Genomic DNA, 13186 nt, shown 5'->3' with positions numbered 1-13186 from the left:
ATCGTCTCCATCCGCGGTCCCAGAGCCTCTAAGATCACCCTGTGCAGGTCTGACAGCATTTCAGGAGAAAAATTTGCCGCCGACGCGTCTGCACGAGGTGCGGCCGCCATCTTGTCCTCGCCAGACCGCGCCTTCTCCCGGTCCTTTTTCGCCGTTCGGGAAGTCATGGGAGCGGGTGAGTGTGCCACAAACCTGTCCATAAAGTTTGCACCCGTTCCGCCTGTAATGGGGGTAATTTTGTCTCGCGCCTGTGCTCAAGTTGTGCTTGTTTGAAGTGCAGGTCTCCGGAGCCGAACGAACGTGCTGCCGTTCAGCTCACAGCATCACGTGATCCTTCTCCCTGAATGTTTTTAAACTTTTTATTTTTTGTACATTGCTTAGAAGTAAGATTAAGCAATTAATCAAATTTTAAATAAAACTTGTTCTTTAATGACTAGCTTACTTTTTGTGTGTATTTCAGATACTGGTGAAAACCTGCTTTTAGCAAAGGAACTCGCTGTGTCAGCCAACACCAGTGCACTGTATGCTTTGAACCATCTTATGAATTTCAGTCAGACGCTGATGAGCAAATCCTCTGCACTGTCCAAAGTTAATGATACATTGCTGAAAACCAGTGAACTCTTAATCGACTCATCAAAGGCTGGTATGTTAGCTGCCTCATAGCACTGTGAGAAAAAAAAAAAGTTCCCAGCTTCAGAATGTAGGAGATGTCAGCAGGAAAGAATCATATTTTGCACCCAGTCTGCCCTTTTTGTGTTGTCACAGGTCGTACTTGTCCAAACCCTTCTCTCTGCCTCTGCCATTCAGAGTCCGTTGGGGGTAATTTTGTAAGAGCTGCATTGTTTTAGATGGAAAGAACATGTGTAAGAGGCATACACTTGTAAATAAGCTCTTACGGAAAAGTACATATCTTGATGATTGTGTAGGAGAATGCCAAGGATGGGGCTTCAAGTTATCTGTATAGGAGGTAATTTCTCACTGGATAAACTCTGCTTTACTTGCAGAAAAAATGCTTTCATAACATTACCCCATGGGTTACATAAAGTACGAGTAGATCAGTTTTGACCTATGTTGACATATGGCCAAAGTATATCCCTATATCAGCCCCTCATTTATTTAAAAAAAAAAAACCAAAAAAAACTTCTCATGTGATCAGCAGCCGATGATGACAGCATCACCGGTATGGAGCCCAGAGAGAATGGATCGACATGTTGAACTGAAATTTTCAACCTTGGCCATGCCACTCTTTTAGTGATTGATATACTTCTGCCTCGTTTCACATTGTGCTTTTTTTTTTTTTTTTCTGCTTGCTTTATTGCAGCCGTCTCGGCTGAAAAGAAAGTAAAAGAAGTGGAGACTCAAGCAAACCTATTACTGAACAGATTGAAACCTCTGAAAATGCTGGAGGAAAATCTTAGCAGAAACCTGTCCGAGATTAAAGAACTCATCAGCCAGGCACGCAAACAGGCAGCGTCTGTAAGTACAGCATTACTTTCTTTGAAGGGTAGATTAGTGTTTGTCAGCTAAGAGGTAATTTTATAAAGAAAATGAAGGCAATCAAATGTTTTGTTCTTTCAAAAAGTACAGGGGGGTAATAATATTCAGCCCATGACGGTAAACAGCTTGTAAACTACTCCCAACCATGGGCTGAACTAACTTGAATGCTTAATTCTGGGGCATATGATCTAGATTGTACCTGTGTATTCTTTTGTATTTTCGAATGACAACAAACTCACACAGTTACTTAGGAAATGGATGCACTTCCCCCTCCCCATTTGCGGTTTCCACACTTGTGGCTTCACATATTTGCAATTTTTTTGGGGGGGAGGGAAGGAAACCCATTTTTTACCACATTCCTGCCTCTCTCCAGCCTTCCTCCCGGCATCCCGGCATTACCTGGTGGTCTAGCAGGCTTTCGGGGCAGGAGCGATCTTCCTACGCTCCTGGCTTGTGTAGGTTGCCAATGGGAAATGGCTGCCGTGAGCTCCCGTCGTAATCTCGAGAGACTACGGGAACTCATGGCAGTCATTTCCTATTGGCGATCTGCACGGGGCAGGAGCGTAGGAAGATCACTCCTGCCCCGAAAGCCTGCTAGACCACCAGGTAAGGCCGGGATGCCGGGGGGAAGGCAGGAGGGAGGCGGAGGTGGGTCAGAGCCGGACAAGAAGATATTTGAGGTTTTTCTAAATTCGCGGTCCGGCTCTGCCCCTATTCCTCCGCGAATACCGAGGGAGAAATGTACCTTTAATATGATGCCAGCAGCAGAATCGGCTCACACAGATTCTGGTTTCAGCCTCTAACCTCCTGTAAACAGGGAGGAGACAATGAAGGGTCTGGCCTGCAGACATTGCACCTAGTACCCCAAAATTAACTAGGTACTAGCTGATATTCGGACCAGAGCCCAATTGACTTGGTGCATAAAAGCTTTTTGCTCTTCTGATTTTATGTGCTTACTATACCGATTAGCGGACTGCATATCACCTTTAAGCAGCTAAGTGTTGATTTCTGCCCAAACTCTGCCCTTGAACACCCCTAACCTAACCAGTTAGAGAATGGCTGGTTAGTGCAGATATTCGGTGGCACTACTCAGTTAAGAATTGCTGACTATTAGCAACCAACCAGTTGAGTGGCGTTTAACCAGGCATGACCCTCTTCAGCCTGGTTAAGCCCTTATGATCATCGACCCCACAAAGTCTGGGCAACACTCCATGAAGTTACACAGTGGCACATTTAATACTAATAAGAGAAAATGTTTTTTCACTCAACATACAAGTATTTAAGCTGTGGAACTCATTGCTGGAGCAAGTGATAAAATCAGTTATGTAGCAGGGTTAAAAAAAAGATTTTGATAGATTCCTGCCGGTAAAGTTCATAATCCGTTCAGAAGGAAGATCTGGGGAAAGCTACTGCTTATCCCTGTAATTAAGTATCATTGAATCTTGCCACTTTTTGGGACTCTGCCTGGTACTTGTAACCTGCACTAGCCACTGTTGCAAATAGGATACTGGGCTAAGTGGGTATTCTTACGGCAGAAAAAGAACAGGGCTGAGATCAGGTACTATCCAAACATTTATACCCCTATTTTATATCTCACCTCCCCCCCAAAAAAACCCCCAACATGTTCTGCTCATTTTGATAACCCTATTGTACTGGGCTCCACATAAGCTGACCCCTTTCAGAATGTCAGAACTTAGAGAGTTGCACGGGGACAGAAATCCCACCCATCCCCGTCCGGATCCTTTCCGTCCCCACCCGTCCCTGTCAGGATCCTCTCCGTCCCCACCCATCCCCGCAAGGAATTACCTCCATCCCTGCCCATCCCCATAAAAAGCAGCAATTACTTCTGACAGGATCATCAATTCCAGTTTCTTTTGTGTTTGCGCTGCTGTTTTCCTTGTGGAATCTCTTTGGTGGAACCCTTTTTTTGTTTTCTGTTCAGGTAATTAACTTATAAACCCCCTCTTTTACTAAGGCTGACATGTCCATTATATTATATGGATGAACCCTGCTTCCAAAGCCTTCCATCCCCGTGGGAGTCCCGTTGGCTAGAGGGGGGTCACCGTGGGAGTCCCGTGGGCCAGAGGGGGGTCCCTGTGGGAGTCCTGTGGGTTAGGGGGGATTCCTGCGGGATTCCCGCGATCCCCGTTCCCGTGCAGACCTCTACTATGTACCCTGACTCTAACCATTTATGTCTCATACCTATGCAATGATCACAACTATCCTCCCTCTCCTAGGGATCAAAAAGTCATGATACAGGTCCACCTTCACGCGGTGCACACAATGTACCATGTATGTGTGCACATTAATGCCTGTTCTTTGGTAAGTGCTTTTCCCTCCTGTACAGCATGGTGTGAGCAGCTCCATTACTCATGGATCAGCTATGCAAAGCCTGTGCATTGCAAGATCATGACACAACATTTGAGGGAGAAAAGCACGATGGCTGGGGGGAGTGATGGAACATTTACGTCAAGGATTGGTGTTAGTAATGCTTGTTTATTTTTATTTTTTTTTTTTCATCTTTAGATTAAAGTTGCAGTCTCAGCAGATAGAGACTGTGTCCGGGCCTATCGCCCACAAATCTCATCCACCAACTACAACACTTTAACTCTAAATGTGAAAACAAGTGAACCGGATAACCTCCTCTTCTACCTGGGCAGCAGCACCAGTGTAAGCCTGCATTGCACTGCTTGATGTTGTGGGAGTTTGTATGTGCATATTGATTTATCTTTAGTCACAGCTAATATTCCTTGTCTGTAAGTGCCCCCAGAAATATGTTGTCTCCTTTTATAAAAGCGACAAAGGATTCATTTTATAAGTGCAAATATTAGTGGAAAAGATGTTTTTACATGCACTCTGCTGGATTTTCAAAGTGAAAATCTGCCTGTGCATTCTTCTATTGCTGGTTATTCTGTACCATTGAAGTACAGTGGTACCTTGGATTACGAGCATAATCCGTTCCAGGAGCATGCTCGTAATCCAAAATGCTCATTTATCAAAGCGAGTTTCCCCATAGGAAATAATGGAAACTCGCTTTGATACGTTCCCCCCCCCTCCCCACCGAGGCCAGCAGCGCTGCTCCCCCCATCACAAGAACCAGCATTGCTCCCCCCGAAGGCCCCTGCTGCCATCGGGCACCCCCCCCCCCCGCCGTGATCGGGCACCACCCCGCCGTGACCTGAAGTCCCCCAGAGCCCTCTTCATACTTTAATGTAGCACCGGCATGTCGGCCTCCTCTTCTGTGCTGGCCTTGAGCATGTGCGCATGCTCAAGGCCTGCGAGTTCACGTTCTCTCCAAGAAGCTCGTGAACTCGCAAGCCTTGAGCATGCGCACATGCTCAAGGCCAGCACAGAAGAGGAGGCCGACATGCCAGTGCTACATTAAAGTAAGAAGAGGGCTCTGGGGGACTTCAGGTCGCGGCAGGGTGGTGCCCGATCATGGTGGGGGGGTGCCCGATGGTGGCGGGGGGTGCCGGATCGTGGGAGGGAGGGTGCCAGTTCGCGTGGGGGGGACGCTCGCAAATCAAGGCGCGCTTGGTTTCCGAGGCGCCGATTTTGCGAATGTTTTGCTCGTCTTGCAAAACACTCACAAACCGGTGCACTCGTAAACCAAGGTACAACTCTATCTACTATTATGTTTCAGTGATATTGCGTTACACTTTTTGCAAAGATACTTTTCAGGTCTGGTGGTGGTTCATGTGAGAGCAGAATGTTGCCATGATGGTTCTCTATCCCGTTGGTCTTTATTTCATATGACTGGTGTGTGTGTGTGGGTACTGAGTACATTCACTACATTTAATATTTATATGTTTATATGAAATTTTGGTTTTCTTTTTGATTGATATATTTGTAATTTGAAGCACTATTGATTGAGGTATTACTTTTGGAGTGCTGATTTAATATAATACAATAGTCCCCTAGATATTGGTTCATTCTTTTCAAGAAGCAGGAAAACTACACACACCTCTGCTGTCTGTCTGTCTATCTATCCGTCCATCCTTATATGGTAACTTCTCCACATTCCTGGGCCTGTCTGTGGGTAAATGTATGCATGCACTGACCCTGTGGGAATAATTGCATAAAAGGTTACAGCATTCTGGCCAGTGTTTCACGCACTCAGCTAAGCTCTTATATAATTACCCTGGGCTTTGTGAGGGTTAAAAAGTTGGTGCACAGAAAGATGGTGCTTCCTCTTATTCAATCTTACAAGCAGGCTTTCCTAGGAGTGGAGAATAAGTGGAGGTCAATTCTATAAATGGGCACCCTGATGCCACACGATAAGAGCTTATTCTATAATGGTACCTGAGTGTCCTGATTCTGTTATAGAATGCTAAGATAGTCCAATATTGGTATTTAGGTGGCAACAGTTACACCTGGTATATACTACATGTTGTAACGGCGATAGTCTAAATGCATCAAGGATGTCTGTAACTTTCTGCATTCTCTAAGTTGCACGTGTAAGTGGCAATCCCTCCCATGCTCTACCTATGTAAACACCCCTTGTATTTATGCTATGCCACTTACACACACACTTACAGAATAACTCGTAGGTATTTTATTGCCATTGAAGTGCATAAGTGTACATTTACCTGTGAAAGTGACAGTATTCTGTATACTTACCATATATATTCGAATATAAACCAACCAAAATATAAACCAAGATTAACCTTCCCCCCCCAAAAAAAAAGAGAGGGAAAAAGGTTGACTCGAATATAAGCCAGGGGCATTTATATCCAAGTGCCCTGCCCTGCCAGACTCTGCACCCATCCCTCCTCCCTTCCTGCCCTGCCATGCTCTGCACCCTGTCCCTCCCAATGCCTTGCAGGCCTGCCATAAGATGTGGTGGTTCAGCAGTGGCCCAGGATAAGAAGAAATCCTTCCCGCCTCCTGTCCCAGCCGTTGCTAACAATTCTCACCTCTCTTCCACCTCCCCGATTAGTATAAATAGTACCTTTAAAATCCTTGATGGTCTAGCGGTGAACTGGGATAGGAATGATTTTCCTATGCCCCTGCCTTGTGCAGAGCTGCTATCTGAATGGCTGCCGTGAGTTCTTGCAGCAACCGCGAGACCACGGGAACTCGTGAGGTTGCTGTGAGAACTCGTGACAGCCTTTCAGATAGTGGCTCTGCACGGGCCAGGAGAGTAGGAAGATTGCTCCTGCCCCAGTTCACCACTAGACCACCAGGGATTTTAAAGGTACTATTTACACTAATCGGGGAGGAGGGAGGGAAGTGAGAATTGTTAGAGTCGTCGGGTACAGGAGGTGGGAGGGATCCCTCCTGTCTCAACCCACCGCTGGATCACCAGGTCTTATGGCAGGCCCGGTGGAGGTCTACAACGGATCCGGGAGGGGAGCGGGGGGGCCCATTTCTGGGCCATTTTTTGGCCTCCAAATCTCGGTTTGTGTTTGAGTATATACAGTATGTGTTTTGAGTGAAACATGAATGTGGGAGCCCTGTTATAGAATGGCCATTTAGGTGCTTACGTGCCTATTCATACTGGCACATGCATGCAGGTAAATAAACCTGCCTCAAATCATTTGTTGCATTTGTTTTTGTTTTTTTACCTAGCAATGTGATGAGATAGATATGCTGTTGTTCACTAAATAAAAAAGGTGACAGTGAGTTTTTTCTAGACCAATGATATTATTCATTACCCCATTAAAGACATAAGGTCTGTGTGTTTGAGGTCTTTTTCCTCACTAGTCTTTTTGTTATCAATTTGATTGAGTATAATAGTGGATTTGGCTTGTTTCTTTATTAGGTTTAGTTTTGTTATAACCCATTTCCTTGGGAAAATATCGCTTTACCATTTGAAATATTACACAACCTCCACTATAAAATGCTGAGATAAAAAAAAGAGAGCTTTTGTATGATGGATCCTTCAGTCACGATTCTGAAGATGCTAATATTGTGTTTCCTTTTTGTAGTCTGATTTTATGGCGATAGAAATGCGGCGAGGTAAAGTCTCTTTCCTGTGGGATTTAGGCTCAGGTTCTACCAGGTTGGATTATCCTGACTTTCAAATTAACAACAACAAGTGGCACAGAATACATGCAACCAGGTAAGAGACTGGTACAGAGCAGAAAGTGCATAAAGAAATGTTCATATTGCCATAGCTTAGTATTTGTCATTTTTTTAAAGAATAATTTTGCTTGTTCTATTTTGACTTGCATTTAATTGCCCATTACACTGGACAACACTTTCGGGTGTATCTTACAGGTTTTTGGATACTGATCATGAAAATCACATTTTAAAATTACATATCACGTACCGTTTTAACAAAAAAGTCAATTTTTGCAATTTCTTGTTATACTTTCAGGCTAATGCATAAGAACATAAGAAATGCCTTCTCCGGATCAGACCTAGGTCCATCTAGTCCGGCGATCCGCACACGCGGAGGCCCATTTAGGTACTCCTTTATGGAGACCCGGTTTTCCCATATCCCTCAATATGATTAGCAAGAAGGTATGCATCCAACTTGCGTTTGAAACCCAGAACAGTAGTCTCCATCACAACCTCTTCCGGGAGAGCATTCCAAGTGCCCACCACTCGTTGTACGAAACAGAACTTTCCGATGTTAGTCCTGAACCTGCTGCCGCTCAGTTTCAGGCTATGACCTCTTGTCCATGTCACATCTGAAAATGTTAGTAATGCTGGTTCCTGATCTATTTTATCGAATCCTTTTAATATTTTAAAAGTCTCTATCATATCTCCTCGCAGTCTTCTCTTCTCAAGGGTGAACAGTCCCAGTTTCTTGAGGCGTTCTCTGTAGCTTAAATTCTCCATACCTTTGACTAGTTTTGTGGCTCGCCTCTGCACCCTCTCCAACAGAGCTATATCCTTCTTAAGGTATGGAGACCAGTGTTGGACACAGTATTCTAAGTGTGGTCTAACCATAGCTCTATAAAGTGGCATTATAACTTCTTCCGATCTACTCGTGATCCCCTTCTTAATCATACCCAACATCCTGTTTGCCTTTTTCGCCGCCACCGCACATTGAGCCGAAGGTTTAAGGGTTCTATCAATCACTTCCCCCAGATCCTTTTCTTGTTCACATTTGGTTAAAGTCACCCCCAACATTCTATATTCATGCTCTTTGTTTTTCTTTCCCAAATGCATCACCTTACATTTGTCTAAGTTAAAATTCATCTGCCACTTTTTTGTCCACGTCTCCAGCTGGTTGAGATCCTTCTGCAGATTCTCGCAGTCTCTTAGAGTTCCAATCTCCCGACATAATTTTGTATCATCTGCAAACTTGATTATATTGCATGTTGTTTCCTCTTCCATGTCATTTATAAAAATATTAAACAAGATAGGCCCAAGAACCGAGCCCTGAGGGACGCCGCTAGTCACTTTCTCCCAGTCCGAAAATTTCCCATTTATGCACACCCTCTGTATTCTGTTTTCTAACCATTTGCTGACCCATCTGTGCACTTCTCCTCCTATTCCATGACTTTGTAATTTAGTCATGAGCCTTGCAATTCATTCTTAGCCTAATTCTTAATATAGGCCTATTGCTCACGTTATACCTTGCTGGATATAGTGTGGGCATGTCCAGGCCTACATTCAGGGCAGGTTGCATAACGTCCATGGAAATGGAAATGCCCTGAATCTGTCTGGGAATGCCTGGGCATGTTTGTACATAGGCTTGATGGAGGCTGCCTGAAAAGGCTTCATAAAAGCATATGAAAACAAGGAACTGCTATGAAAGCATATCTAGTACTCAAAGTACAACTGGAACATCTGCGGTGATCTTATTTTTTTATTTTTGAACTTGTATGTAGTGTTCGATATTTATGAATGTTATTATGTAAACTGTATAGGATTTATACGTTATATACATTTTCAAATAAATAAATTAATCTTAAAGTAGTAGCTCTGCTACTTGGAATGCAGCTTGGATATACAAAATACTGTTGCTTTATTGGTGAATGGGACAGCCATGCTAAGAAGTTGTGCTACCATGGAGTTACTAGGGGCAGAAACAAGTGTGGTTCATTCATGCCCCTTCACCTTGCTGGACCACCATGCAGTCCAGGTTGACCCGGGGTAGGGCATATTCTGACTGAGGGTGTGGGAGAAGAATCTTGACCTCTTGGAGAGGAGCGATCAGCCTTTGCCAGTGAAGGGGAATTGGGAGGGAGGGGAGGTCATCAGATATGTGTGCTGGCCAGTACCAGAAGTTATGCAGATGCTGGTAATATTCAGTGTTACCAACCACATAACTATCCAGGCAAAGTTAGGACTTCTTTTTATGCAGTTCTACATGCCCAATTAGCTATGTGGATGCCTGCACTTAACATTGCCGTTATCTGTATAACTCCTGGTTCTACTTTCTGTAATGCTTCTGACCTGACTCTTGGGACATGATGAGCTAGTGCTGATATTTAGTGGCACTGTCTAGTTGAGTGCCACTGAATTGATAGGCAGAAACAATTTAAACATGCAGGACATGCTCCTGCCCTTATAAATAGCTTTGAATATCGACCAGATAATCTTTTCCTTGATTCATGTATTTTACCTTTGTGTCTCCAAGTACATAGTTCTTGCAAAATTAGGACGCTTGTCTGTAGGGAAGAAAATGAAAATTGACCAAATACAGTCTATATTTAGACTGCCTATATTTAGACCTCCTTTTACGAAACTGCGATAGCAGTTTCTAGCGCGGTGAGCTGAATGGTCCACGTTGCTCCCGATGCTCATTGAGTTCCTATGAGCGTCGGGAGCAGTGCGAGCCATTCAGCGCGGCTCCCCGCACTAGAAACTGCTATTGCAGTTTCGTAAAAGAGGGGGGTTAGTCGATATTATCTATGACGATATTCAGACTTCCATGGGAGATGAGATGCTCCTGAAGGACAGATGTTTCACTATCTGCTAATGTTATTGATATTTTTGAACTCTTAATATGTTTGTCAGGTATGGGAAGACTGGCACATTGAGCATCCAAGAAGTGAGTTCCTCTCAAATGCCGTTAATTAAAACCACCAAGTCAATGGGGACTTCGACTGTACTGGATGTCAACATATCAACCCGAGTGTTTATTGGAGGACTTGGAGGACAGGTCAAGGTAAGAATTCCAGTTTACTGTCTGTCTAGGTCAGGGGTATCAAAGTCGGTCCTCATGGGCCGCAATCCTGCCGGGTTTTCAGGATTTCCCCAATGAATATGCATGAGATCTATTTGCATGCACTGCTTTCATTGTATGCTAATAGATCTCATGCATATTCATTGGGGAAATCTTGAAAACCAGACTAGATTGCGGCCCTCGAGGACCAACTTTGACACCTGTGGTCTAGGTGGTTGTCTATGTGCTGTTTGTCTAGGTGGTGGTTGTACTGTACGTCATCGATTCTGAAACTGAATGTTGTCAATGGATTTATGTTCCTAAATTGAGAGCTATGCTCATAAATTGGCCTTTTGAAAACATACAAATTTACTAGGGCTGAGTGCTAAATGTTTATTCAAAAGGGTCGATATTCAAAGTGATTTAACTGGCTAGAAATGCATCCTGGCCATTTGAATTGCCTGTTTGAGACTAACAGCTAATTTTCAGCAGCACTTAACTGGTTTATGCCATAGGAAATAACCAGTTACCAACAAATGAAAAAAGGCTATTTTGGGGGCAGCGCCGGCACCCCTCCTCTCCGCCCCCTGCTCCTTCCCTGATCCCCCTTACCACATGCACGCCTCCCCCTTCCCTTCCCCTATTCCTGTAAGTTGTTCACCGCCACGAGTAACAAATTTAACGTTCTCCTCACGACCGCGTTGCCCCTCCCGCTGATGTCACTTCTGGCCACCGCGCCTAGGAAGTAATGGGGATGGAGAGCCGACGGGGTCGCGAGGAGCACGTTGAAGTCCTTGTTGCTTGTGGCGGTGAGTAACCCGAGGTACGGGGGAAGGGGCAGGGGGTTTAGGGAAGGAGCAGGAAGGCGGGAGACGAGGGCGGGAAAGGGGCACTACTGCCCCGAGCACCTCTAACCCTTGCTACGCCACTGTTTGGTGGCGTAATTAAGGACGACGGACTGAGACATCTAGGTTTTACTTCCATTGCTTTCAATGGAAGTAAAACTAGAATGTCTCAGTCCGTCCTCCTTTTTCTGGAGCCATATGGTAATCCTAAATAGGACCAAATAAAAGTCAGTCCTGGCTTTATGCAGTAACCCATAGCCAGTTAAATGCCGAACATTTATTTACTTCATTTTCTATCCTATTCTCCCATGGGAGTTCAGAACAGTTTATATGGATTTATTCCGCTGGTCAATCATTTTTCCCTGTCTGTCCTTGCGGGCTCACAATCTATCTAATGCACCTAGGCAATGGGGGATTAAGGCCCAAATTCTGTAACCAGCACCTAAAGTTAGGCTTTAAACTAGGTAAGTTGGGGGAGGGTACCTACTCATGTATTGGTGCGGAAAGGAACTATCCAGATGGGACGAGTCGACACTCTGCTTCCAAGGTAAGGGCACACATAGCAAACAGTTCTCTAGGAGCCACACAGACTCAGGTGGAAAACGCCTTACAGCGACCTAGCAAACACAATGTGTGGAGGGCCATGTATATTAATGCTCACAGTTTAGGCAATAAAATTCTAGAGCTGGAAACTGAAATAAGGGATGCCAACCTAGACGTGGTGGCAATAACCGAAACATGGTTTACGGACTCACATGGGTGGGATATGACTATACCGGGGTACAATCTACTTCGTCATGACAGAGAGGGTAGGTTAGGTGGTGGGGTAGCACTATACATTAAAGAAGACATCAAAACCACCAGGATCACAGATGTCAAATACACCGGGGAGTCCCTCTGGGTTAACCTGGCAAGAGGTGGCAATAAATGCCTGTATCTTGGTGTGATATACAGACCCCCAAGACAAATGGAAGACATGGACACGGAATTAATCGAGGACATAGAGAATATCACTCTACGGGGCGACACTGTACTGCTTGGGGACTTCAACATGCCTGATGCAGACTGGAACACATTTTCAGCAACCACCAGTAGCAGCAAGAGGCTTTTGGCCTCCATAAACGGTGCAAAACTAAAACAGATGGTAACGGAGCCCACTAGGGCCCAGGCGATCCTTGACCTGGTACTCACCAACGGGGAAAACGTCTCAGAGGTCTTGGTAGGAGATACGCTAGCCTCCAGCGACCATAACATGGTATGGTTCAACCTTAGGAAAGGATTCCCTAAATCAATCACAAAAACAAAGGTATTTAACTTCCGGAGCACCGACTTCACACGCATGGGAGATTTCGTCCATCAGACGCTGCAGGACCAAGCAGAGACCAGTAATGTGGAAGCTATGTGGTCGTCCCTGAAATCATCCATACACGAAGCTACTAATCGCTACATAAAATCGGTAGACAAACGGCAAAGAAACAATAAACTCCAATGGTTCACTGAGAAGATCTCGCACCTCATTAAGGAGAAGAAAACAGCATTTCTTTCCTACAAACGTACGCAGAGAAGGGAAACTAAAGTAGAATATAAGATCAGGTCCACAGCGGTCAAAACAGCAGTTAGGGTGGCAAAACTTTGAGTGGAAGAAACTTTGGCAAAAAACATTAAAAAAGGGGACAAATCTTTCTTCAGGTATATTAGTGATAGGAAAAGGAACACAGATGGCATAGTACGCCTTAGAAGACCGGACGGAAACTACGCGGTGGCGGATTCTGAAAAA

At 44.7% G+C, this 13186-nt stretch overlaps 1 protein-coding gene across 2 annotated transcripts in view; it reads left to right on the top strand.

The window, feature by feature from the left end:
• The window catches only part of LAMA1 (laminin subunit alpha 1), a 412090-nt gene that overhangs the window by 283766 nt on the left and 115138 nt on the right, over nucleotides 1-13186 (top strand). For both annotated transcript variants that reach the window (XR_004538373.1, XM_033934013.1), the window contains exons 43-47: nucleotides 461-643; nucleotides 1322-1476; nucleotides 4024-4167; nucleotides 7428-7561; nucleotides 10417-10567. Coding sequence is in view for 1 of the 2 variants with exons in the window: in XM_033934013.1 (XP_033789904.1) it covers nucleotides 461-643; nucleotides 1322-1476; nucleotides 4024-4167; nucleotides 7428-7561; nucleotides 10417-10567 (767 nt within the window). In the remaining variant the exon portion in view is untranslated. The remainder of the gene's footprint in view (nucleotides 1-460; nucleotides 644-1321; nucleotides 1477-4023; nucleotides 4168-7427; nucleotides 7562-10416; nucleotides 10568-13186) is intronic.

The sequence above is a fragment of the Geotrypetes seraphini genome, chromosome 2 (assembly GCF_902459505.1).
Source record: "Geotrypetes seraphini chromosome 2, aGeoSer1.1, whole genome shotgun sequence".
Classification (NCBI taxonomy): Eukaryota; Metazoa; Chordata; class Amphibia; order Gymnophiona; family Dermophiidae; genus Geotrypetes; species Geotrypetes seraphini.
The sequence above is the reverse complement of the archived record's forward strand: the minus strand, read 5'-3'. Positions and strand labels throughout refer to the sequence as shown.